The sequence below is a fragment of the Micropterus salmoides genome, unplaced genomic scaffold, assembly GCF_014851395.1.
Source record: "Micropterus salmoides isolate LMB-PRFRI ecotype aquatic unplaced genomic scaffold, ASM1485139v1 Ms_hic_scaffold_5, whole genome shotgun sequence".
Lineage (NCBI taxonomy): Eukaryota > Metazoa > Chordata > Actinopteri > Centrarchiformes > Centrarchidae > Micropterus > Micropterus salmoides.
In genome coordinates, this window is record NW_024044237.1 from 15,655,212 (window position 1) to 15,677,910 (window position 22,699).

The 22,699-nt window shown below is 40.3% G+C and overlaps 1 protein-coding gene and 1 long non-coding RNA gene across 2 annotated transcripts; one reads left to right on the forward strand and one right to left on the reverse strand.

Annotated features, from left to right (window-relative positions):
- Positions 1 to 2,672: 2,672 nt before the first annotated feature.
- On the forward strand, positions 2,673 to 20,952 carry atp7a (ATPase copper transporting alpha). The gene is made up of 23 exons (XM_038700331.1): positions 2,673 to 2,942; positions 4,200 to 4,330; positions 5,485 to 5,989; positions 6,807 to 7,583; positions 7,794 to 8,006; positions 8,087 to 8,250; positions 8,488 to 8,649; positions 8,853 to 8,929; positions 9,681 to 9,903; positions 10,045 to 10,278; positions 10,847 to 10,938; positions 11,232 to 11,359; positions 11,863 to 12,017; positions 12,106 to 12,240; positions 12,462 to 12,656; positions 12,859 to 13,041; positions 13,150 to 13,363; positions 13,453 to 13,599; positions 13,724 to 13,866; positions 18,083 to 18,286; positions 18,452 to 18,569; positions 18,672 to 18,774; positions 18,908 to 20,952. Exons 2-23 carry the CDS (start codon positions 4,211 to 4,213, stop codon positions 19,179 to 19,181), a joined length of 4,566 nt encoding a protein of 1,521 aa, XP_038556259.1. The 5' UTR covers positions 2,673 to 2,942; positions 4,200 to 4,210; the 3' UTR covers positions 19,182 to 20,952.
- On the reverse strand, positions 12,804 to 17,614 carry LOC119889404. Its single transcript, XR_005442048.1, has 3 exons — positions 17,418 to 17,614; positions 13,698 to 13,891; positions 12,804 to 13,242 (listed from the first exon to the last, which is right to left on the reverse strand). It is a non-coding gene; the product is annotated as an uncharacterized LOC119889404 (long non-coding RNA).
- Positions 20,953 to 22,699: the final 1,747 nt, after the last annotated feature.

The following is a 22,699-nucleotide window of genomic DNA, read 5'->3' on the forward strand; positions in this document are numbered from 1 at the left end:
CTTTGCCCAGGCCTCCGGAGCACTTCTATTTTCATCGTCCAACTGAGGTATCTACAGTCCTTATGTCTGACTGACTGAGGTCTTCTGTACCACCCCTGTTCTTCAGTTCCCAGGCCACTTGCTCCTGAACCTGCCTGCCATACCTGTCTTTCGGTCTGCCTGCTTGTAAGTTCATATATGTTGCAATAAAACCTTGATCCTGCCTGTTCTGTTTGCGTTTGGGTCCAATCCCTGTTGTCTGTCATAAACCACCATGACAACTACAATGTTTTACATTTTTAGCTTATTTGAAAAATTAAATTGAGCAGTGTTGGCCATAATTTACACTTTTAAGATCAAAGTAAAAAAAAAAAATCAATTTATCAGATTATCTCTATAGCAATGATCTTGAATTAAGACAGCAAAGTTTATATCTTACTTTGTACTTTGACAGGCAAGATTGTTTACTGGTGCATCTTCATGTTTGCATTTCCTTTCCTGCTGCTTAGTAAAGCCAACAACAAACACTGTGCGTGACTATTGTTTGTGCTACTGTTTGCCTAGAGTTTTGTTGATGAAAGTGTTTGTGTTCATTAGATCTTGCACACTGTCTTGAAGCATGGCTGGAGGAGTAAAACGCATAGTAGCCCTGATGTTTTTGTGTGCTTTCTATTTTGCATACTTTTCCAGTTACATTCTTAACAGACACTGTTGTAAGCACTGTTGAACAATATAAGGGTGATGAATGATCAGTGATGCATAAAGCTATTAGAGTTTGGCAAGTCATAATTGGGAATGTTTGTAGTCACTTACTTCATACTCCAGACAATGTCACTCATTCTAGTTTTATCTCTGCATTTGCATCTTTAGACCATTAAATGCATGCAACTGTGCCTCAAATAGTAGGCTAATGGAAACTAGGAGTTAAGTCATGTTGCATTCAAACTTCATTATAATAACAATCTGCAATTCATCAAATTAATATTAACATTTTATAACAATAATTATAAAATTGTATTTATATAGCACTTTTTAAAACTAATTTTACACAGTGCGTCCTTCCCAAGGCAATAAAAGCAAGATAAATGAAGCAAAAGTAAAAACAATAAAACAGAGAAGCACAAAAAACAGTAAAAGAGATAAAAAAAAATGTACATATGTATATAAATATACATTCATACACACAGGTGCTAACATATACAGTTGGCTATAAACATATATAGTAGGCCTACATATATTTATAGTAAAGTAGGCCCACACATAGCCTACTTCACCCAACATAAGCATATAAACATATGTGCAAATACAGACACATAGCCTACTTTACCACACATATGCTTAAAAACATATTTTCACATACAGACACATAGGCCTATAAAAAAATACGTTTTAAAAATACAAATGTTGACGATCTCGTCTCAAAAGCAAAACCTGATCCCTCTCTGGTCACAAAATTGTTCCCAGGTCAACCTTCTTTAGTTAACAAGTGAAACAGGTCATCTCCCACATATAAAGAGGGACAGCTGTCAACAAGATCCTTCATCTCTCCAACTTTCATCACAACAGTACCTGCAGCCAACAACAGAAACGGAGGTTGCAATTTTGTTAGCAGGGCAAGTCACATGTAGGGTCAGCGAAAACTGGACGATGGCAAAACATACGTTTAGGGCCCGTGTCCACCAAAGCGTTTTTTCTGACGCCAGCTTCTGTTTTCAATTCATTCCAATGGGAGCACCGCGTTTTTACTAGCTGGTAAAAACGCCAGGAGCTTGACGAGGCGCTGAGCGTCTTTACCGTGCTGAACGAAACGATGTGCCTACTCGCTGAGGTGTTTCCTCGCCCGCAAAATCTCATGAACCCATGTATGGAGAGTCTGTGCTCTCATGTTTCAGCCTTCTCTTCATGCAGAGCAAGGGCCAGAGCAAGTAGGCCTACGTACTTTGTTGTGACATTTTTACATTCACTAAAATTAAGTAGGCTCCCCTACTTGCAACACATCGCCTCCACGGAAATTATGTATCATAGCAACCACAGCGTCTCGAAAAAAAACAATGCGCCTCCAAAACGCACCCTAGCGCTCACAGCTAGGCGTTTCCAAATCAGAACAGCAGGTGGTGTTTTCAGCCGGCAAAAAACGCTTTGGTGGACACAGGTCCTTACCCCGTGTTTAAAGTGCCGCCCCCATGAGGACAACCAGTGTAATTTAATCAAACACAACATAGTATAAGAGCCTCAAGTTAGGCAGTCTGACCAGTGATGTAGCTCATTTCACAGACTCTTTGTGGTTCCTGGAGGAACAGGACGCATGAATGATGACAAAGGAACAATAACTGGCCCGGTGTTGAAAAGGAGGAAGTAAATTAAGGGACAAAGGAGTCAAGAAGGAGACGAATTAATATTGTCTTTTATCTGAATGACCCTGAATTTAGCCTTTCAGGCTCACACTTCGTGTCAGGCCGTCCTTTGTAAATCCATTGCCGTAAACCTACCAAAACCCATGACTAATCAATAGTCTAATCTAATAAAGTCTCAACACAGTTCACACAAGAGATATAAGTGAATATTGTTTTAATCATAACAGCGGTACACTATATGGGAGAAAATCACACAGTCTATTGAGTGAATACAGCCTGACAGGTATTATGCAGGGCACATGGATTTGCCACGAGAGCTCCGCCCCTGACGCAGTGTGGAGACGTTAGTCACGTCGGCATGAGAGGTAGACATACAAGCAGCTTCAGAGAGCTGGGTTTTGTGATAACGGGGGAAGAAAACTATTACTTAAGCACTCTTCGCTGTTCCTCGCAGGCAGCACGATGCCACGACGTGTCAGTTTTGTTGCTTGTAACGTAGGGTGAAGAGAAGGAGCTTGCTAGTTAGCTAGCTCAGTTTAGCCACAGAGTCTGACAGCCAACGTCAGTAGCCTGCAACGTTAGCTAGTTAAGTACTTTCCTTTGAATAAGGTAAGAGTTGTGCAGTTGTTTTCATGCTAACACCAGCTCTGTATTAATAGACGGCACACTTTGTTTAAAAGGTTACAGAAAGATGTATGTTCTTGTTGGCACCTCAGCTGACTTTAAAGAGATTTGACTTTGTTTTGTGAGTTTAGCAACAGCGACAGCTAAGTTAACGTTAACTAACGTTACCTTATTTAGCTTAAGTTAGTCAAGCTAACGTTAGCTGTTTTAACTAACTAACTGACTTAGCTAACGTTAAATTAAATTCAGTAGTATGAGCATCTCACTCACTCAGTCGTCACGAAAAGTCGCAAAACTAACGGCATACGTTAAATGTCATGAATACTACATGTAGCTGGTTTTATTTGATGGGCAACTGCCTTTCCCTAAAGGAGCACAAAAACAGGTTTTTGTTGACAGTGTTAATATTGAATGAATTGCATTTGTCTTGTTTGTGATTCTCAGAAAGACAGGTTTTATTGCCATACTTAGTTTTCTGCCCGATAAGGTCATTCATTACGTATCTAAAATCTGAGAAGTGTTTGTCTCTGAGACTCATCAGTTTGTGATCAGAGGACTATCTTTACAATCAAAAGGGCTGTATTCCATATGACCAAGACTGAGAACTAAGATGACCTTGTATTGGTGTGGAAGGTTGTTTCCCAAAAACTCAAGAGAAGTTGATAATGGTCAAATTTCAGATAAACTTTGAGCTGCCAGCTGAATTGGCACCACCAGTCTTGAAGGACAGAAGTGTCACCTGGCTTTCTGTCAGCGTGTCAATGAAATGGAAGGGATTGTAGTTTTAATGACATCATTTTCAAGCTTTAATCTGATGTTGCTTGATAACCACGTTACATTAGCCCATCCAAACAAGGAAACACAGAAATAATATCCTTCCATTGTGGTTTTACATATTGTTACATCTTGGACAAAGTGAAAGGTGCCAAAAGTCAAATGTAGAAATGTCACGTGTAGAATCAAGAATTGTCCGTTGTTTCCTCACAGCTTTCTTTAAATAATTAGTATTGTGAAGTGTTTTGCTGTCTCGTTTTGGCTTTCAAGCTTATAGTTGTAGTTACAGCTTATATTTTTGACACTTAATACAGATGTTTAAAGGTCTCAGTCTGGTGGTGTTTATTTTCTCCAAGATCCTAACATAACAATTGTTGTGTGATGCTTTCCCTCTTTGCACTTGTTTTAAAGTAAAACACTTGCAGTGGTATGTTAGACAATAAATGTTGTCCTTATTGTGTCCTTTAGAATAAGCAATCATGACACAGAAAGTCAAGCTGTGTTCAGTCTCCCTTGGAGTGGAGGGTATGACTTGTGGCTCTTGTGTCCAGTCTATAGAGCAGCGCATCGGGTCTCTTCCTGGAGTGATACATATAAAGGTAAATGCAATCTTTACTAAGATATAAGAACACTTTTTACATTTAGTGTTGCTCAGCAATTATTTTCCACACTGAGGTGCAGATGTTGAAATTAGCTGACTTACAATTTCTTGCAACTTCCAGTTTTAAAACAGAAATGACTACCATGAATGTTGTTAAAATAGAGTATCAGAGCCTTGTGGAAAATGCATTTATGTTAAGGTTGACTTAAGGTTCTTGCCCATTTAGAATCCCACAGTCTTTCTCCCTCAGGACTAGCTGGTCTGATTTACAACTAAGTAACATCAATGTCGACGTGAGAGAGCTAGATAACTGGCAATAGTTGTGGCCTGCTTTTTTGTTTATTGTGTGTTTACCCCTCAGGCTATGCTTAAATGAGAAGATAATGTAATAGTTTGTTCCCAATAGAGCTCTGCCCTTTGCAGGACTCTGACAGCAAATTGATATGCAGCCTGTATCCACAGGAAATGTCATTTGTGTATTAAGAGTATTTAGTTCCTGGTTCCTTTTAAGTTAATTTGTATAGACATGATCTGGGAGGAGTGAATTGATTTTTCTTAGTACAATATTGTCTCATTCCTTGCCCTCTCCCGTCTCTCATTCTTAGAAAAAAAGGAAAATCCAACAGGCAGGCACACTCATTTACTACTAAACCCCCACAGTTGTTTGTAACTTATGGCTCAGTCAAGTGATCCCTTCAGCGTGTCACATGCTTCCTTCTTTCTGAAGAGAAAGAGCTAAGGGTCATCATGCTGATGAAACATGCCGTGAGTTCAGTTTACCAAGGCCATGGACTCATCTTACCTCTTTTTATATATATTGTGAAGTTGTTGAGATAACACAGATTCACTGTATGGCTGTAAAAATGTCATTAAACAGAAAGTTATTGAAATAAGCATTCTATCATAAATAATATACCGAATCCAGCACTTTACCAAATTCAAACAAACCTGTGTTAGTGCTTAACAGTGTTTTTTGGTTTACTAATGCACTTTCGGTGGTTTTATTAGAAAATTCTACACATGTTGTTATTAATCTGAAGAAGGAACGCCACCTGTGAAGGCATCTCAGAATTATGAATTTCTTTCACATTTTATGAATATAATTTCTATTGTATTTATTTAATAACCCATAACTTGACTTTTATTTTGTAGGTTTCTTTAGAGCAGAAGAATGCCACTGTCATATTTGACCACAGCCAACACAGCCCAGAGTCTCTGTCTGAGGCCATCGAGGACATGGGCTTTGAATCAAGTCTTTCAGAGTCCAGTGCAGCCACACCCGTCTCTACAGATACCCAGCTTATACCCACCTCAGGCCTGACACATACAGCGCAACAGGAGGCTTTGGAGAAGCTATCTCAGATTCAAGGAGTTCTGGATGTCCGAGAGAGCCCGGGCCAAATGGGTCTCACTGTCACCTTTGTTCCCTCCCTGACTTCTTCGCAGCAGCTGAGTGAGAAGGTGACCAGCGTAATGCCTGTGGAGATGCCCACACCCAGCAACCCAATGCAAAAAGACCCAACCATGTCCCCATCTCACACCACAGGAAGTGGGGTGACACTCCTGAAGTTGCGCATTGAAGGAATGACTTGTCACTCCTGCACGACCACTATTGAAGGAAAGATAGGAAAACTGAAAGGAATTGAAAAGCTCAAAGGTGACATAATTGACCTGTTAACAAGCTTCTAGTCACATATTATTTTACTGTCTGAGCTGGAAGTGGTGATGTAACACAGTGCTGCATATCTTACAGATAGGTGTCATGCCACTGAATATGTCAGGCTCTATATATGTTCACCACTGACAGATTGCTCAGTGGAGTTTGACCATGACTCATGAAATCCTTTCACTGGTATTGTTGTAAGCAGCGACATGTAGACAGACGGAATTATGTTTGCTGAGTACAGAATTGTCATTGTGCATTAACGGGTTGTAAATGCTGCCAGCTGTGTGCTGTATATTCTAGATGCATTGTTTCTTTATTTTCAAAGCACTAAAAAACTACTCATGACAGTTTCATAATAATATCTTTAATCTATAGAGGACTTTTTTAAAACTGAAGTTACAAAGTGCTTCACACAAGGCAGAAAATTTAAATAAATTAATTGATTTCAGTCACCTTATTAAAACAGAAATAAAAAGAGTAAGAATACTTCAATTATCACAGACAGAAAAATGTTTTACAAAACTATTTTAAAAATCGGGCAGGTCATTTCAGAGCCTCAGAGCCTCGACTGCAAAGGCTGTACCCTCTAGTTTTAAGCCAGGCCTTTGGCACAGATAAAAGACATTTCCAGAGGATCTTAAACAAATTTTAACTGGATTTTAAATTTTGTATGCGTCATTGATCAAACATCTGCCGTCATCTTTTCATGCAAATTTCCTTCCTGTTCTAATGAATTATTTACTTTTAAGTTCTCTATGCTTTGTGTTTGTATTTTTTTTTAACTTTGTCATGTCTTTATTCTCCTCAGTTGTTTTAGAGACTCAGGAAGCTACAATCGTGTACCTGCCTTACCTCATCACTGTCCAAACTATCATCGACCAGATTGCTGTGGCCGGCTTCAAGGCGTCTGTCAAGTCCAAGCCTCGCCCTCTGCAGCTGTCCCCCAGCGAAATCGAACGTTTTATTGACTCTCAAAAACCAACAGTTTCTACTGTGTCAGAGACATCAGAGGAGAAAGAAATCTTCATAGACACGACACTTGTTACGCTCAGGGTGAAAGGCATGCACTGCCGTTCATGTGTGGTCAATATCCAAGACAATATCTCTATGCTGCCTGGTGTCTCCTCTGTGGAGGTCTGTCTGGAGAAGGAGAAGGCCTCCATCTGCTATGATCCTCAAAAGGTCACAGTTAATCAGTTGCAGCAGGCAATTGAAGCGCTGCCTCCAGGAAACTTCAAGACTCAACCCTGGGACTCCTCTGGCCCTCTCAGTCCTGTATCCATATCTCCCACGCCTGCCTTAATATCACCTCGGTCTGCAGGAGCAACTCAGGCCAACCCTGCTGCCTCACAGCCTTGTTTTACCCAGCCTCTGGCATCTGAAGTTAATATTCACATTGAGGGCATGACATGCAACTCCTGTGTCCAGACCATTGAAGGCATGATCTCCCAAAGGAAGGGGGTAATGTCAGCCCAGGTCTCTCTGGCTGATCACCAGGGGATCTTTGAGTATGATCCTCTCCTGACTTCACCAGAGGAGCTGAGGGAGGCCATAGAAGACATGGGCTTTGATGCCTTCCTACCTGGTGAGAGGATAGATGTTGTGGTGGTTGAGTCAGCTAATTTCTCAATGCAGTTTTATTCTGGTGTTTTGACTGGAGAATTGCCAAATTACAGAAGTTTAATGTTGCCTCTGGATGCTTCTCAGCCAGTAGGGGCACATGAGCTGTGAGGTTGAGACATCATAGCTAGCAAATTTTGCTTCCCTTTTAAGAATTACAATTTGTTCTCTACAGAGACAAATTCTCTGCTGCCTGCACCCAATCCCAGCCACTCTAAATCTTCGAGTCTAGTACCTGTGAAAGATAAGGAGCTGGACATAGACCTGCACAAAGAAACCCCCCAGGGACGCAGCGGCGACGCATACTCTAAATGCTACATCCAGATCGGAGGGATGACCTGCGCTTCCTGTGTGGCAAACATTGAGCGAAACCTCAAGAATGAAACTGGTATAAAAGCACACAAATATTTAAGATTTATTTCTATCTCTTTAAATGGGAGTTAAAGAATTTTCTTTAATGTTGTGCAGGTATCTACTCGGTTTTGGTAGCACTAATGGCCAGTAAAGCAGAGGTGCGTTATAACCCTGAACTCATGGACCCTGTGAAGATAGCTGAGTGTGTGAAAGAGCTGGGCTTCACCGCCTCTGTGATGGAGAACTATGAAGGTTCAGATGGAAACCTAGAACTAGTGGTGAGTCAACGAAAGGTTGCATTGACATTATAATTGTGTTGTATTAAGACAACAAGATACATAATTTAGTTCTACAATTTGAAATCCATAAAATCAAAATTTCTATCACTAGTTGAGGCGACTGGAACACATGTGACCTCCCTTTCAGCAGATGAAATTGAAGTAATGAGATGGAAATATATCCTCACTTCATACCCTCTTTAATATATTTTTCTCTATTTGACTGCTCCTTTTCAGCTCAGGGGAATGACGTGCGCCTCTTGTGTTCACAAAATCGAATCCAGCCTGATGAGAGAAAAGGGGATTATATATGCCTCTGTTGCCTTGGCAACCAACAAGGCACACATTAAGTACGACTCTGAAATTATTGGGCCGCGAGACATCATCAAGCTGATTGAGGTATGATTCCCATCCCTGTCTGTTATTTATGCATTTGTTCAGTTATTTTTAGCAGGGTTTCTTTTTGCATGTTAACACCAACTGATAATCAAGCGAAGTGGAAAATAAAATTATTAATAAAATGGATAATAAAATTTAAAAATAATTTTCCATATATGAAGTGCTTAACCATGTGTTTGATCAGTAGTTACTGTTATTTGCAGAATCTGGGTTATGAAGCATCTTTGGTAAAGAGAGACCGCAGTGCCAGTCACCTGGACCACAGCAAAGAGATACGACAGTAAGTAGCACTTTGTTTTTGTACAGCAAGAACACACAAGACGTTTTTGCTTGTTTATCAATTTGAATCCATCTCTCCCAACTTTAACTTTGTTCATGTGACAAGTGTGTTGTAGGATGTAGCTTGAATTGCTAATGATCCAAATGTTTTTTTGTAATGATATCTCAACAATTCATCTTATTTTTTCATAGAAAACACTTCTGTTTCTAGGTTGCTGAAAATGCTTGTACAGAGGTGGAAACACCTCCGGCTTAACATAACTCGATGGATTCTGTTATTACAACACCCAGCTTCTCTAGAACTACAAACTACATATAGCTTGGACCATTAGTGCTAGGGAAAATATAAATTAAGCCTTGTTTTGGAGTTTTTAGAGAGCTTCATGTCAACATAGAGAACTCTAGTTGGGGGATAATGTTGATACAACATATGATACTGACATGATTATACTGTATGTGGGAATAAGATGGGAATGAAGGTCATAAGGGGCATGGTTATGATTGCATTTTTGTTATCTACTATTTATGTAATACTTTATATATAGGAATACTGGCTCAAATGTGTATACATATGACCCAGGATATGTTCAACATTATATACAGTATATGCAGTATTTTTGGGTCAATGTTGGTTCTAGTGATGAAGAATCTCCATGTACATTTTCTTTGCCCCTCTGTAAGGAGAATAAAATCCTAGATCACACAATAAAATAAATAAAAATTCTAACCCACAACTGTCTCCACTGTCTAAGGTGGAGGAAATCTTTCCTGGTGAGCTTGTTTTTCTGCGTGCCTGTGATGGGCATGATGACCTACATGATTATTATGGACCACCAGATGAGTGTTTCACATCAGCACAACACCACAGTGGAGGACCGCAACCAGTACCACTCCACCATGTTCCTGGAGAGACAGCTGCTTCCAGGCCTCTCCATTATGAACCTTCTCTCCTTCCTCTTTTGTGTGCCTGTACAGGTAATTCAGAGAGATTAGCTGCCCTTCCAGGAAACATGATATGGAAATTTCAACAAACACAAAAGAGGCACTCTTTCAGGAGAGAGGGAGAAATGTTTGTGGTTTAGTGAATACAAGCTTTTCTGTTTTTCCTCTCTTTAGTTTATCGGAGGTCGCTACTTCTACATTCAAGCCTACAAAGCACTCATACACCGATCTGCCAACATGGATGTACTAATAGTCCTGGCTACCACCATAGCCTTCACCTACTCAATGATTGTCCTAATAGTGGCCATGGTGGAGAAGGCAAAAGTCAACCCCATCACCTTCTTCGACACACCGCCCATGCTCTTTGTCTTCATCTCCCTGGGACGCTGGCTGGAACAGATAGCCAAGGTTGAGCTCATTATTGTTTATATCGATGACTTGTAATGTTTATTTGTGTATAACTTTTACCATAACACTTCTGCTGTCTACAAGAAGGGTCTTCAGAGGCTTCATTTTGTGCGCAGACTGAATACCTTTATTGTGGACAAAACTTTAATGACTCTATTTTATAAATCTTTTATTGAATCAGTTTTAACTTTTTATTGCATAACTTGGTATGGGAATCTTGCAAAGCAAAAATAAATTAACTAACTAACAGATACAAATTTTCCTTTGCAACCACGGCAATTAATGCCCTAAATTTGCACTGAGCCTGAGCTGCTGCTCTGAAGCACCCTACAGTGTTGAGGCTACCATCTCAACTTTTTGAGGACTTTTAGATGAACAAAATTTTTTTATAAATGGTAACAGCTGTTCTTATCTTTGTTAATGTCTCATGTATGTTTGTTTTAACCCTATTGCAATCAGATTTCCCCTGGTGGGACAATAAAGATTGAATTGATGTTGAAATGCAGCACCTCAGTTAAATTTATTAATCACTTGGAAATTGTTTTGTGTGCCGCCTTCTTTCATCCAGAGCAAGACATCTGAGGCTTTGTCCAAGCTGATGTCTCTACAAGCAACTGAGGCCACGGTGGTCACTCTGAGCAGTGACAAGTCTATTCTCAGGTACTCAGTGCTTACAAGAACCGTTCATATATTTAGTTGGTTTTAGCTTACAACATATCAAATATTTGCAGTTGAAATGTGAGTAGAAGGGACTTTCCACAGTAAGAAGAGGACAAATATTTTTCTTGGTTAAAACTGGGTTTCAGATTTAATCTCATTTTGGACTTTAGATGACTTGCTTTATTGAACAATATAATTACAACAATAGTGTATTAATAGTAACAGTCTAGCATTGTATTGGCAGTTTATTGTGTACAACATTTACATTAGTTTGAAATCCATGTGTGTTCCAGTGAGGAGCAGGTCGATGTGGAGCTGGTGCAGAGGGGTGATGTGGTGAAAGTTGTTCCTGGAGGGAAGTTTCCAGTAGATGGGAGGGTCATTGAGGGACACTCCATGGCCGACGAGTCTCTCATCACAGGTTGGTGACAGTGAGTAAAGGACCATGTATCTATTAGTATGGATTAGGGGCTCGATATCAGTATTGGTGGCATTTATATGCTAAAAGCCAACGCACGAGATCTGATTTGCACACACTCCTGCTTCTGCTGTCAATTTGCAATGAACACAATAAATGTACACTGACAATTTGCAGATCTAAAGAGAGGATGTGATAATCTAAAAATGTTACTAGCAAACACAAATTGATGTAAATTGATTACGTCAATTAATACTCAAAATATACTCTTTGTTCAATAATTTCTATAATGTTTATCATTGCATTCCGCATTAGATTATTCATGGTTAAAATGTACAGTTTTAAGTGTCCTGTATTGGGCTGTCTACTGTTGCAATATTAAGACCCTTAACCCCAACAGTTATTAGCCTCAATATGAGTCGTTTGTTCTGCCACAACACCAGTATCTTCTGTTTTCTGCTGCCTGGGACTGTTTTTTTTTCTGACCAGTGGCTTTGCGGCTGCAGGTGAGGCCATGCCAGTGACTAAGAAGCTTGGAAGCTCTGTGATCGCGGGCTCCATTAACCAGAATGGCTCTCTGCTCATCAGTGCAACACATGTTGGCATGGACACCACGCTGTCTCAGATTGTCAAACTAGTGGAGGAGGCTCAGACTTCAAAGGTGAATTGTTTGGTTTAAGATCTGCACTGTTTCTTCCTGTTTTGGTGGTAATTGTGCAGGTGTTTCATTTCTGTCATTTAATTTTTAGGCTCCCATCCAGCAGTATGCGGATAAGATCAGTGGCTACTTTGTACCCTTTATTGTTGCCGTATCTGTCCTTACGCTGTTCGCCTGGATCGCCATTGGGTTTTTAGACTTCTCTCTAGTGGAAAAGTACTTTCCTGTGAGTCTTCTTTTCAATCTCGCTATCTGACTGTATCAAGCTCCTCAGTATAGTATCAGGAAATTCATTCCTCTAATTAAAATAATTATTATATTTTATCATTGTATATAATTAATGTCTAAGTATCACTGCATCAAATATTTTTACCATATTATTTAATTTTAAAAGGGATTGTAATTCATATAAAAGAAAAGCTAACAACTTTTATTACCCATTTGCAGGGTTACGACAAGAGCATTTCCAGGGTCGAGGCAGTGATCCGGTTCGCCTTCCAGGCCTCCATCACAGTATTATGCATCGCCTGTCCCTGTTCCCTTGGCTTGGCAACCCCGACAGCTGTCATGGTTGGCACAGGGGTTGGAGCCCAAAATGGCATCCTAATAAAGGGAGGAGAGCCACTTGAGATGGCACATAAGGTGCGTTAATTATGATATTCTGACACCCCTATGTAGTCAGCCAATGATGTAACCTGTGAATTTAAACACGTTGCTTCTGGTTTCCTGGGTTACAGTACCACAATAATGTAGATATAACTGTGATTAATAACGTAAAAACACTTTAAATTCAGCCTGATGGTATTTCTTTTTTTATTCTTATCGTATCTCGTTTTATGACCAGGTCCAGTCGGTGGTGTTTGATAAGACTGGAACCATCACATATGGTGCCCCGAAGGTTATCCAAGTCAAGATCGTTGTGGAAGGGAACAAGATGCCTCGTTCACGACTGCTGGCCATCGTGGGTACAGCTGAAAACAACAGTGAACACCCTCTGGGAGCAGCTGTCACCAAATATTGCAAACAGGTTGGTCTACCTCACATTTAACCCCCACATGGCCTCCAACAAATCCTTGTCTCAGATCACCAGTCCACCATTTTATCTCCGTTGACATCCATTACTATCTGTGTGCAGGAGCTTGGCACAGAGGCTCTGGGCACATGCACAGACTTTCAGGCAGTGCCCGGCTGTGGCATCCGATGTCAGGTCAGCAACACAGAGACCCTGCTGAGAGAGGGGGACAGCGACAGTGAGGATAACAACCAGCGCAACAATGTACTCGTGCAGATCAGTGACACTCGGATGTCCACCAGCTCCCATCCACTCATCATGGACCCACAGCCACTAAGTATGTTGGGAAACGCAGTCGCAGTAAATGTCATTCACTTTTATGTTTCCTTTGCTGTTGTCTAACCCAAGTAATCCCTCTGTGTGTAGGCCTTGCCCAGACATCCACCTATGTTGTCCTGATTGGCAATAGAGAGTGGATGAGGCGAAACTGCCTGCAGATCAGACCAGATATAGACGATGCTATGATGGAGCATGAGCGCAGAGGACGCACTGCTGTCCTGGTAGCTGTAAACAGTGAGTTTAACATGAAATCTAGTCTGTTTGCCATCATTTCCTTACCGACTGATGAGGGTTTTGTTCTTGCTTAAAACTTAGGTAGAGAAAATACTTACGTAGTCTTATTTTCATTTGTGCGTAGATCTGCTGTGTGCGATGATAGCCATAGCGGACACAGTGAAACCAGAGGCTGAGCTGGCAGTACGCACTCTGACCAACATGGGTCTGGAAGTTGTGCTGATGACCGGAGACAACAGCAAGACGGCACGAGCCATTGCTGCTCAGGTACGGACAGGGTTTGGATATAGAGCTGGGTGAAATGACCAGATATGAAACGAAAATTTACATCATGATTATTGTGGCCAAAGTGATCACGGTTATCAGTATTATCGCGGTAGTGGTAAAATGTGCTGAAAATGTTCAAAAAGCTCTGAATCACACACTCAAACCATTTCACCAAATTTTAAATTGAAATGACACAAATAAAATTAGCAACTTTCTGTTTGCATGAACAGAACATGAAAACATGAAAACCACATCAAAGAAAGAAAGTATGACCCCATGCACAATTGACATAAATACAAATAAGTTTTAAGCAGACAGTGATACTAACTGCAATTACCCCTTGCACAATTTTACATCAATATAGAGGAGTCTTGTAGGAGTCGGCAGTATTTCTCCTGTTGAAAGAGTTTTATAACCAATTAGACCACTGCCAGATTTTTAACAAGATATGTTGGTTGTAGGGATGGGTATCAAGTAGAGATACCTTTTAAGGTATCGACCGAAACAGCCCAGTATCGAGTAGTATCGAAACGTCAAACCAGTACCTCATTCGATCCTTTTTGTAAACCGATCACGGCAAAAAATTATTATTTGTATGAAATTGCTTACAGCCAAACACGCTAGCAACACACTGAAAGAAAGAGAAGAGCACTGCTCTTTTTTTTCCCTTATGTGTCTGCACCCGGTTGTAAGTCCATGTAAGATTTTAGCAGCCCCTTCACCTTCAGCTGTGGTCTCAGGCATGTTCATCACTGTTGCAAGTTCATCACCACAAGCTTTGCTTTCCATTGGTTTCATCTTCTGGAATCATTTAACACTGCTCTGTACAAGGTATTGAATGAAGTACTCTAGGGTTGAACGATTTATCTAATTAGGGCCCGAGCACGAACCGTGCGAGGTCCCTATTGAAATTGTAAAGATTTTTCTTTTTTTTTTTTCTGCAAAGTAAGCTCAATTTTGGGGGCCTAAACATACTCAAACTCACCAAACTTTGCACACATGTCAGAAGTGGTGAAAAATTTTGTATTTTATGGGTGTCGCGCATGGGCGTGGCAAAATGACTCGGGATTTAGTCGGATCGACTTCAGATTTCTGATGTGCCTTCTAAAGGCATTGACGATGAAAAGTTGTGCTATTTGTGAGTTTCCGTCAATGGGCGTGTCCGTGGCGTGGCGTCAAAGATCAACTCTTCGGCCACTAAATTTGAAGTGTTGTCACCCAATCAGTACAGAAGAAGAACAGACCACACTAATTCAGCACTGATCTACTTTACTGTGATCGTAGCCACCTAAAGGCAGAAAGTAACCACAGACAAGCATGAAAAACTCAACACAAAAGTCCCAGACTGATCAAGTAAATTGACTACATTTACTAAAAATATTTAGCTACTCTAGGTTATAGCTTGTAACATCTATTGATTGATGATTTTAGATCAAATTTGACATAAATAATTAATTTGCTTTTTATTTATCATCACTGTCAGATTAAAGTATCTCCTAAAATAGAACATACAAACACAAAGAAAGTAAGAAATCACCATAAGTGGAACAACTATCTTTACATGGTCATCAGTGAACAGTTTAAGCCTCATTTGTCTTTTTATGAGCCCTTCAGTCTGTGCAGTATTGATAGCGAGCCTACCCTTGTTTCTACAAAGCTTTGTAGAGCTTTTTACAGCGTGTCGTTTTTCGCGACGTTTTTATACACAAAACGCCGTTTTAAACGCCGTTTTGTTAGCAAAATATGCCACAAGAGTGGCGTTTTTTTGGCACTAATGGCTTGCCATAGATCCAGAATATGCAACGCGGCCGCCTCACACCCGGACGCGCTACAAGTGCGAGGGCCTGCTCAATGCTGCTTGCAGCTTTAATTGAGATTTTTTTTTACTAATATTGCGATTTAATATGCGATTCATTTTTAAGCTCTTTACCTTCTGTATTATTCAAAACGGACAAGCAGCGGACATCATTATGACCACCACAATATTAAACATACACTGTTCTTTCTTGTAGGCCAAGCCTGTGTTATGATGAAATTAGGTGATGCATGTGTTGCATCAAATTATAATAATATGAGAAAGACAATGACAAGTCATAGCATTAAATAATACGATACACCAGTGTATTAAACAGTAAGTTCTCAATACAAAGAGTCTATCTCTCATCAAAAACCCCTTTTCTATGTCCCAGTAAACAAACTCAGAAAAACTCAGTCTGAGGTTCAATTCAAAACAAAGTGACGCCTCTCATGTTTAATAGACAAGCTTAGTAATTCTCTGACAACACCGGAGTTCCTCCACTCCTCTCCCGCAGCCTGCGCTGTAACAAGGCTGTAACACGGGACAGACTGCGCCTCTTTCGGACTTGTGAGTTTGGTTTGAAAGGCCGTGTTTGAAACAGATATTTCCTGAGCTTACTGGTGGCTGTGTGTGTGACACAGGCGCCGATCGCCACAATACGCTTACCTTACTACACACGTCTTTCTGTTGTTCAACCACTACTAGGGCTGAAAAAATCGATTAATAAAATGCATTGCACAAATTCTTTGCATCAGTGCTTTGTTTAATCCATATAACTATACAGCACAGTGTTTCGCAGGGACATTTATTACTGTGGCACATCGCGCTTACGCTGTGAACACGACGTGATTATAATGGAGCTGTTGCAAAGTGGAGGAAGAGAGAGAAAATAGCGAGGGACAAAGGAGAAAGTGTCCAAAGCATGGGATTAGTTCAAGCTAAAGGAAACAACAACTCTGTAATGTTACCATAAAAAAAGAAACTTATGTTGCCTCGGCAACAGCACAATGGCACCTGATCAGAAAGCCCCGGTGTTCTGCCAGCGGACCACAGCCAAGGTAACCGTAACAGCAACTTTAGCATTTAACTGAAATCATGATTGATTGTTGAGTTGAAGGGGCGTTTGTTGTTCTCCTTTTTGGGCCGTGAGTTGTAACCTCACAGTCATGAGTTAACTCATGCCGCTGCCGCCAAGCAAAAGTACTTCTTAAACGAGGCATCGATGAATCGTTGAAATAATCTATAGAAGCTTTGAGTATTAAAATCATCGTTAGCTACAGCCCTAAGTCCACCAATTTACCCGTGGGTGGCAGGTGCTACTTTCATTCCCTGTGTGAGACTAAAGTTTCTGTAGTGTCAGCCTCTGTCAAGCTTAAGGCCATTGTACATCAACAAGTTAAGGTACAGCGTAACGTGTGCAGACTGCTTTAGTCTCGCATGTCATGTGACCAGAGTGTAATTGCAGCCTTTGCAATTAGAAAATCTGACTTTAACATATTACGATAATATCGCAAATGCAATTAATCGTCCAGCCCTAAAGTACTCTATTGGTATCAGAATCACTACGTAATGTGTATAATGAGCAAATGGTCTGCAGGCACATGATGCATACAGCAGCAGAACCAACGTGTAGTGTTTTTAGAAGAGTAGGTAACACTGAGCATCAGTTTACAAGCTGTTAGCAAGTTAAACCATGACATGTTCCCTCATTCCGAAGTCCACACATCATGCATTGAGCTAAAAGTTAACTTACCAACCATTCATTCATTGGTTGGGGGTATGAAGATAACTCTAAGATTGTAGTGTTGCCTCCTTTCACAGCGATTCAAGGTTCCCTCAGCACTTCTATAGGAAAAAAAGAAAAATTCAACCACAGTCATCTGGAAGCTGAAAAATCTGTGGAGCGGTGTCACTGCGTTCAGCCGCCGTGTGTTCATGACGTTGCATTCTGCATATGCGCGCCTGTGTCTGGGTGACATGATGCTGGACAGTAGCCTGTTTACCATGATTTGGCGCGGTAATCGAACTCTGTTATGATAATTCAAATTTGTGACAGTCATACTAACCGTCTGGAATTCTACTGTTTCATCCCTACATATGACTAAGGTCAGTTTTTTGTTGAATATTTTTGATTCAGTTTCTACATATTGTATTAAGTGAAAATCTGTGCTTTCATACAAACATACATCGGTTTGAGAAGAAAGCCTTAGTGATATAATACTAAAATGTTGCCTTTTAAAAAAACAAAAAAGGTAACACATTATTATAACTGTAACCAAATTATTATGTAGTAAAAAAACTTTTAGTATTACTCAGAAATATATAAAATATATTTTTTAGCCATATCGCCCAGGTCTACTATTCTGTATTGTGGCTTGTGTGTTTCTGAGCCAGTCAGTCTCTCTGCCTCTCCCGCAGGTGGGCATCAGGAAGGTGTTTGCTGAGGTGCTGCCCTCCCACAAGGTGGCAAAGGTGGAACAGCTGCAGCAGGCAGGAAAGAGAGTAGCCATGGTGGGTGATGGTGTCAACGACTCACCCGCTCTGGCCATGGCTGACGTGGGCATCGCCATTGGAACTGGGACAGATGTGGCCATAGAGGCAGCAGATGTGGTGTTGATCAGGGTGAGAATCTGAGCTGAGAGGATTTTTTTTAAAGTCTGTCATGATTTTATGTCTCTGGTCTACAGATCAGCTGTTTAATAAAATGAAAATGTCAATTTTTTATCACTAAGCACAATTTATCTGATATTTCTGCCCTTTCAATGACCCTCTTTGCCTCGTCTACAGAATGACCTCCTGGATGTGGTGGCCAGCATTGACCTCTCTAAGAAGACCGTCAAGAGGATCAGGATTAACTTTGTATTTGCTCTCATCTACAACCTGGTTGGCATTCCTATCGCTGCTGGTAGGTGACTGCAAAAGATGACAAGATTTATTTAAATTATGACACTGTGATCATTGCAGTAATATCGGACACAGCAGTAATATGAGGTGTGTCTGTCCGCAGGTGTATTCCTTCCCGTTGGTCTGGTGTTACAGCCATGGATGGGCTCTGCTGCGATGGCGCTGTCATCAGTCTCTGTGGTTTTGTCCTCTCTTCTACTCAAATGGTAATGAGATATTAAATGTTTTGTTGAGGCCTTTTTATCTGTGCTTTTTTCCCACTTTGAGTATATTACTCTAAAACCAATTTTCCAATAACCTTCAGTATTCATCTCTCTTTCTCCCTGTGCCTTTTATTAGTTACACTAAGCCCAGTGCTGAGAAGTTGGAGGCCAGACTGGGTAACTGCAGGCGGCAAGGCAGCCTGTCCGACGTCAGCGTTCACATCGGCATGGGCGAGATGCGTCGTCCTTCCCCCAGACTCAGCCTGTTGGACCGCTTTGTCAACTACAGCCGTGCCTCCATCAACTCCCTGCGCTCTGACAAGCACTCACTCAACAGCTTGGTACTCAGTGAGCCCGACAAACACTCACTGCTGGTGGGGGAGGCGCTGTGTGAGGAGGAACTGTGCTGAATACGTACAGCTCACACAGGCCAGCGACCATTTTCAGAGTTGAAGTAGAAAGTAGCTACGTGTGTTCGAGGCTAGGCCATGCTAAGCTGAAAGGGTTACATTCAATAACAGCCTATCCTTCTGTTGTAGGTGCCTCGGGGCAGCACTGCTGACTTGAAAAAAAGCTTACATGCCCCTTGTTTTCTTTCAACCAGCTGATCACATGCACTTCAGAGCACATTGGGGTGGTTTTCCTCTCTTACAGTTGCAGACTTTTGTTGAGGTCACTGCCCTCGGGCACACTCTTTGAGCAACCCTTTCATCCTGTGACACTCTCTCTGTGCAGAAGCATGAAGCATCTAAAGCGCCTTGAAGCAGGTGTCCGCATCTAGGAAGCAGAGTGATGAGCAGCTCTGCCACTGTGCTTGTTTGCCAGTACAATCTTTAACATCTATCCAAAGAAATTTTAACAGTGGTGGCTCTTGTAAGAGTAGACACTACAGTTGTATTTTAACTAATGTTCCTTATATGGAAAATTATAACACTGCTGTATAATTATATATTGTATTTATATTACCTTTATTTATCTTTTTTTCATTATATATCGTGAAAATTGAAGCTGTTGAATCCAAATGCCAATTTTTAATTTTTAGTCTCTTTAAATGTGTAATTACTGAGTAAGGTAGGGCATAAAACTCGGCAATCAAAAGAAGTATTGCAACTCGCTACAAACTGATTTTTGTGCAGAATGCTAACGGAGTGAGTTGTAAAGGTCAGTGTTTCCCAAGTGCCAATCAAAATGCCACCTTGGCAAAGTACAACACATTCCAAAGATAGCACTGTACAGAGGTGACCTTGGACTTCAAGTGCGCAAAGTGTGAACAGAGATAAGGTCAATGACTCAGAGACCTGAAGAAGGTTGACTATGAATGTTGACGCCAACTATAGAGGACTCTTTTTTTCTTTAGTTGTGTCAACCCCTCTGCATCTTTGGTTTATCATAAAAGATGTCTGTCCGTGAATGCGAAGGTGTTTTGCTGTTAAACAGAAGTTGTTACATGGATGAGATGTTCTTGCATTACTTCATTTGCTTGTTGCAAAAGGAAGGTTTTGTGTTGTGAAGCAGTATGTTATGAAGAGGCCAAATTGTAATGGCTTTTGTGTTCTTTCACACTAGGAAAGATGTTACTGTTTCTAAGAATTACTTTCAGTGATAGAATGTTAAATTCTCAGCTTTTTCCATATGATTCACACTTCAAACCCAGGAGGAGCCGTAAACACAGCAGGATCAGCTCACTAAACACAGCTGTGTCCCAGCAGTTACACCAAACAAGTCACTGGGAGACGGATGATGAATTTAGCAGATTGTTTCATAAAGATCACATGTAAAATTGAGGTCAACTAGTAAATTTTGCAATTGATGCTTAGTTTTTTTTCTCGTTAAATTATTAAAGATTTTATTTGCATTACTATCTGCTGTATCAAATCAGGAGATAACCATTACAGTCCAGCTATTCCTTGCTTTTGTGTCTTAACCTCGCTAGTATTTCTCACTGATTATGAAAGAGCCATCAGTTTGTCCTCCCGCTGTCTCATGATGCATTATGTTCTGTAGCAGTCACAGCTTGCTGAGTGCAGTTATGCCAATCTGTTGTTTTTGTGCATTGCTTTGTAAAGACGTCCACAGGGCTTCATGTCTGTGTGCAGTCAAGTTAAGCAAGTCCATGTATGCTGTTTTTCATAGTTCTTGTGAACATTATGTGCCTTGGAATAAAACACCTTTCTAACGTCACTCGGCTGTGTCCAGTTTAAACCAGAAGATGGTGCTGTGGAGCCACCAGCTGCACCTAATCATGAGCAGATGCAAGATTTCATCAACTTTATTTCATCCAGTTAGTCTTAACATCACATCACCCCAGTGTACTTCAAAAACAGGCAAATACTATTTTTGCCATTCTTTTTAAAAAATATTCATTGTAATGAATGCAAAGTGTAAATGACTTATTCCTATTGAGTCAGTTTGTATCACTTTGGCTGTAGTGGCATTTGATTTGGTAGATTGAAGCTTGTGAACATTATACTTTATTAGGGAGTTAATTTAAAATTTTTGAACACAGATGAAGTAGTCATTAGAGGTTAAGGGAATAATAATCAGAAATAATGTCTACCAAAGGGCAACTTTAGTATTAATCACCTTTTCTTATACCCTCACTGATTGAAGGATGTACTGAAACACTTTGTGGTCAGGAAACTGAACAGGTTTAACAAGTTTTAAAAATGTGCAGCATTTGAAATCTGTCACAATATTGTGCTTTTCTGGACTAACACACTGCAAACGGCTGTAATCGGAAAATGCTACATTCAGTTACCTTTTAACACTATAATAACAAACTTCACTTCAAACCAGCTAGGGAACAGCTCCAACATATCTCTCTGGAAACAGACGATTAAAAATAAAGTTACTTATACAGCAATATATGTAAGTAGATTTACAGCATATTAAACATTAAACACCTTACAGAAATTACACCATGATGAGCAAAAGATGCAATGAAATCAAATCAACCTTCACAAGCGTGAGTTGTGATGCATTTGAATTTGAAATGTAAACATTAATAGGACCAAATGAGTCAAACACACACCGGATCCTTGATCTTTTTTTAAAGTTTCAAAAATGATTTGATAAATACTGCTTGTGAGTCCATCTTGTTAACCCTCATCCCCGTTTTTTGAAATGTTCAGTGGTACATCTGGCATGTCGTGCTGCACAGTCTCTCCAATATTGGCCTACAGTTCAACTTCACTCACACAACTTCACATAAAATACAGTCGCTGTAAATGTGGCACACAAATGCCCTCAACACAGCAGCCTTTTGGACGAACGCCATCTGATATCGAGCACAGTTTACCCCAACCGTGTGCAATCATATCAGATTATTGTCTGAATTCTAACTATTGCAGGACAAGTACAGAACTAAAGTTACCACATCAGAGTGCACCTGCTTTGTCAGCTCACTGGGAAAGAGCTGCTGCTGTGTGCCAATTTAACTGTATGCAATAACTCAGGTGTACATTTTACTCACTTTAAACAGAAAAATATAACAAAATACTAAGCAGGGGGTTGTAAATGATCGAAGATTTTAGCTCAAACTCACCACGCTGAGGTTAAAGTAATTCTGTATGATGCTCCATATTTCAAATACACAGATCCTTCTGTATATCATCCTTGCCTTGAAAAATACTATCTTAAGAAGGTTGTTTGGCATTTTTACCCAATACTGACATATCTATACATATCTGGCACAGAATCCAAATGTATATATAAATGCACTATAATAAAATAAACAATGTGATAAAACTGCCTCATAAACCTAAAATGTGTCACTTTGTGCAGTAATAATCAAACCTCTTAGGATGCTGCATTAAGGTACAGAAGATAGACAAGTCTGTAAGGCATGAATGATTTGTTGAAGTTTGGTGGCATCAAATACTGTGATCACAAAATCCTGGATTATTAGGGATTTGGTAGGTGAGCACTA